The sequence below is a fragment of the Atta colombica genome, unplaced genomic scaffold, assembly GCF_001594045.1.
Source record: "Atta colombica isolate Treedump-2 unplaced genomic scaffold, Acol1.0 scaffold83, whole genome shotgun sequence".
NCBI lineage: Eukaryota > Metazoa > Arthropoda > Insecta > Hymenoptera > Formicidae > Atta > Atta colombica.
The window spans coordinates 1,571,010-1,575,619 of record NW_017259576.1 but is presented as its reverse complement, the minus strand read 5'-3'; the positions used below and the strand labels follow the sequence as shown (position 1 = coordinate 1,575,619).

Here is a 4,610-nt window from a genome sequence, read left to right as displayed (position 1 = left end):
ATATATATATATATCTTAATCTTTAATCATCATTTTCTTGTAATCATTTTCTAATCGTCATTTTCTTTGTTAACATATAAGGAATGGACTTTAAAAATGCATTTTGTCAAAATTTATAATTTTCAGAAAACGAGAAGAAAGCCACAAGAAAACTGCGTGTTTTAAGAAAATAATAATTTTTCAATCAGTAAGATCTGAAGTGTTCAACAAAATTGCTAAACATTTGCTAAAAATATTAAACGAATATATATTGTTTGCCTCTAATTGAAGGACATAATGCAATTCGAATGTCAAGATTTTTTTAGCATATAAATTGATGGTGTAGAAATTTTTCAGAACATCGTTAGAGTAACTTAAAATTTTTATTTTTAAATACTGAATGCCATTTTTAACTCGATAGATGAAATTTTAGTCAAAATGCATTTTGGAAGCCTGCTCCTCATATATTGAATTAAACATATATTTACATAACAAAACAAAATGTATCTACATATAAGTATATATACACCATTATCTCTGATATGTTGATAAAATATTTTTAAAAATCACGATTTATTTTAAAACTTTAACAAGTCGAAAATGAAACTATTATAAAAAAATATTTTTTTAATTTTTCGAATCAAAAATATCATTATATACAATTTCACGTTTATTTGTTTAAAAAAAAACTCTTTTTTAAAATAGCATGTCAATATTTTTCATCTATTGTCAATTTTAATGTATTTGTTATATTTACGTATAATATCCTTATTTCCTAGACTTTTATTTTTTTTCTTTATTAATGTTCTATCTCTGAATGTGAAATATTATCTATGTGAAATATTAGAGATCCAGCAAACCCCACTCGTCGTACAGTGGCAGTCTTTTTATCAATATTTTTTTATAACTCTCACTTTTTAAACCTGCATTTATATAAGTACCAGTGCTCAATATTTCATCCAAATCTTTCGCCTCAGCTTTACTGCACAGCATAAACGGTAAAATGACGAAGGATGTTATCATTCCAAAACTAGCTCTTCGTTTTAGGGTAGCCTTTAGTTCTTTCATGGTGGGCGGCTGAGTCTTGCAGTTCAATAACTTCATAGTCGTTGTCAAGGTATCAAGATATTCATTTAATAGAACATCTCTCTTGTATTCAATGATATCGAGGGAAATACTTGAATTGAGAAAATAGAGAAGATCGAGTGCCGGTGATGCGTAGACACTTATTTGGAAATCTACCTGTAATAAAATTAATTTTCATTCCATCAAGCTTTTAATTAAGCCTACAGCAATTTTATTGGAGATAAATTCTATGCATTACACACACGCACACAGTGACAGAGAGTTGGGGGAGGAGGGGATGTAGGGCGTCATGTTTATGAAGTCGCGACGACAGTGTAGCTCATATGAATAACATCAATAGATGAATATGCCTGTATGATGCATTTATTCAAAACATTTCATTTTCAATGATTTTAAATATCTTATACTCATCCTCTATTTGGCTCGATTATTCTAACTGAAATTACGGATAATTAAATTGCATATAATTGCATTAATATATACCATAATAGTGTCTTTCGAAACAAGATCTATTCATTTAATTTATTATTATGTAAATTTAAATCATTGCATTTAACTATGAAAATTATAATAAATATTCAGAAATGTACATAATTGGAATAAAGTGGCTGACAATGAGCTATGTTAATTTATGTTTATAATAAGATTTATATTTGTCTGATTTGTCTATATAAGATATATATTCAAAGTAAATTCACTGTTTCAACAACACTCCAAATAACATTTATGTTGCATAAGGTGAGCACCTTTTAAATGTTTTATGTCTAAAAGATGTCTAAAAGGTATCTTATGCAACATTATGCATGTTATTTGGAGTGTTGTTGAAACTATCATCATATATCTATCATGTTAATACATACTAAAAATTTCACGAATGATTTTATTTAACTTAATTCTTATTTAATCTTAGTCGCAATATAAAGTCATGTTTATAATAAAATAATGAGCACATGTTTGGAGAGAGTACATGATTTTTTATGACGTAATAGTACTTACAAATATCTGATCAGTAGGTTTGCCATTATTGTCATATTTGAATAACATATTATTCACGTGACAATCACCATGATTAATAACATTAAATTCATCTTCACAGAGTTGGCTCGCATTCAATCCTATTTGAAATATATGGTCGGCGAGTTTAGCAATTTTTTCCGAGTATCTAGCAATAAAAATCAAATAAATGTAAAGTTATATGGAAATAATATAAATATTAATTCAAACAGTGTAATTCGTATATATATTTGCAATTTTCTTCTTAACATGTTCTACTTCCTCACATTAAATAATTATTATCTTGTGTCATGTATAATAAAATACTTTGAATACTTAAAAATAAAACAAAATAAATGTTGTTATTTATACAAATCTTACTTTTTCACTTCTGGCCAGTTCACACTCTCGTCTGCTAGAGCTTTCATGCTCTTAATGAAAATTTCTTTTATATCTGGAGGATGCTGATTAGAAAATATTCCTTTCGTATACATCTCTTTTTGCTTTGGTTCCTAATATTAAAAATTAAATATTAAAACATTTTTATTAAAAAACATTTTGATGTATTTATTCATTTTTATAAAGTTAAATAATTAGATTTGTAATGCGAAAATTTAAAATATCAAATAGATCAAGCTACATAAGAAATCTACACAATAATTTTAATGTATAATATATAATTTCTTTACAAATTTATAGCAAACCCTTTTTTCAGAAAGAGTTAGGAGACAGTTTAGACAGTATGCATTTTGAAAAGATATTTTAAAAGAAACATTTTTAAAATTTTATCATAAAATGATTTTAAGATGATTTTTACTGAAGTCTTAAATGAGCAAATATGCAAGTAGTGCACTGTGCTACGCAAAGATGCATTAATAAGAGAGTACATTAAATTAAGTTTTAAAAACAAATATTCTCGACACTATATGGGCGTTTGTTCCTATGAAATTTAATATGTTTCGAAATAAATACTGTATACTAATTAAAAGAATACTAATTAAAAGTATTTGAAATTATTAATCGGATTGGATAGTTGTTCATTTCCCAGAGATATAAAAAAACTTATTAAAAACTTTCAGTATGTACAAACTATACTCCGAGCCATTTTAGCAGAAATACAAATGAAAAAATTATTAAAAAATGCTATTTATGGGCTCTTGAAATAATGTAGTATAATTGAAAAATTGCATTCTCCATAAGAATATTTAAAAGGTATAATAAAAAGTATTTTATTTAAAAGATTGCTAAATAAAAATATATAGGAAAGTGGCGAAATTTGCATAAAGGCGTCTTATATGCTACAGAGCCTTTTAGCCTATTCTGTAACGTTTAATTAAAGATCGTTAATAACGACCTTTCAATATGATTTTATATGATTACGCTGTCATTACGAAGCTTTTTCACTATGTAAAATATCTGCACAACGACTCTAGATAGAAAATTGTAGTTAAAAAGTTACAAAATATATCTACTAGTTTTAAAAATATTTTTTTATTTATTTTTTGGATGTCTTTAAAGATAAAATACTTTTTAGACGTCTTTAAATCGTTTACCAGCAGCACTATCGCTAAATGACTGTATTAAAGTTTTCTTGTAAATAGAAAATGTTACGTGATAAAAAGCGCAATATTTTAAGTTTAATACAATATTAAAATGGAATTTTTAATATTACAATTATAAATGTATTTAATATTACAATTATAAATTCTTCTCTGTAGAGTTATATAAGATGTGTCGCACGTAATCTTAAAATATTACATACTCTTCAATTCGAATTTTATGAAATGCAAAGTGATGTTTCACTAATTTCACGTATAATTTTTATATTTAATATTAAGAACTCTTTATATTTACGCAAATTTAAACTTGGAATAGTTCTTGCATTCGTCAATATCATTGATGATCCGAATTCTTAATAATTGCAACAAAATGTTGCTACTGATTGTGAGTCACGCGTTACCTTCTCGCATAGAGCTACGGAGGCTGCATGAAACATGGCAAGTCTGTGAAGCGCCAATATGGAATGATTTAGATCAAGACCAGACAAACGATCAGCCATTTGAAAACCGAGAGATGCGAGATCTTCGATCACCAGAAGTACTGGATTTTCATTTTGCGCATAGAGAATTTTCGCGCTCAAGCGATGCTTCGATCCCAACAACTTATTCATTTTATTCAAAGTATCGGACATCATCGACATTTCGGTGTGAAAGAAACCTGCTTGTGTGACCTGTGACAAGTTTATTTAAAATAATCAAGTGTAATCTTTTAATTTAACATGCACTTTGTGATATATAAACCTAAGTAAATCTAAATAAAATTTGTTTAATAGAAAGTTTCAAGATTTAATTTGAAACAAATAAAGAATGTTTTCTTTAAATACAAAGTAATGTATATTCGCTTATGTAAACTTGACTTATAAAGATAATTTCATTTTAATCACTGATTATCTAAAAGTAAGATAATAATCCTAGAATCTTTTCGAATAGAAATGTATTTTAAAGTAATAAAATTTTCACTGTTATCTCTCTCTCTCTCTCTCTCTCTCTCTA

General features: G+C 26.7%; 1 protein-coding gene across 1 annotated transcript in view; it reads right to left on the bottom strand.

Moving 5' to 3' along the window:
* Window positions 1–774: 774 nt before the first annotated feature.
* The window catches only part of LOC108692837, a 22,134-nt gene continuing 18,298 nt past the window's right edge, over window positions 775–4,610 (bottom strand). The window contains exons 11-14 of the mRNA XM_018201341.1: window positions 4,019–4,288; window positions 2,440–2,570; window positions 2,062–2,227; window positions 775–1,221 (exon numbers count right to left, since the gene is read on the bottom strand). Coding sequence (XP_018056830.1) covers window positions 823–1,221; window positions 2,062–2,227; window positions 2,440–2,570; window positions 4,019–4,288 — 966 coding nt within the window. The 3' untranslated portion in view covers window positions 775–822. The remainder of the gene's footprint in view (window positions 1,222–2,061; window positions 2,228–2,439; window positions 2,571–4,018; window positions 4,289–4,610) is intronic.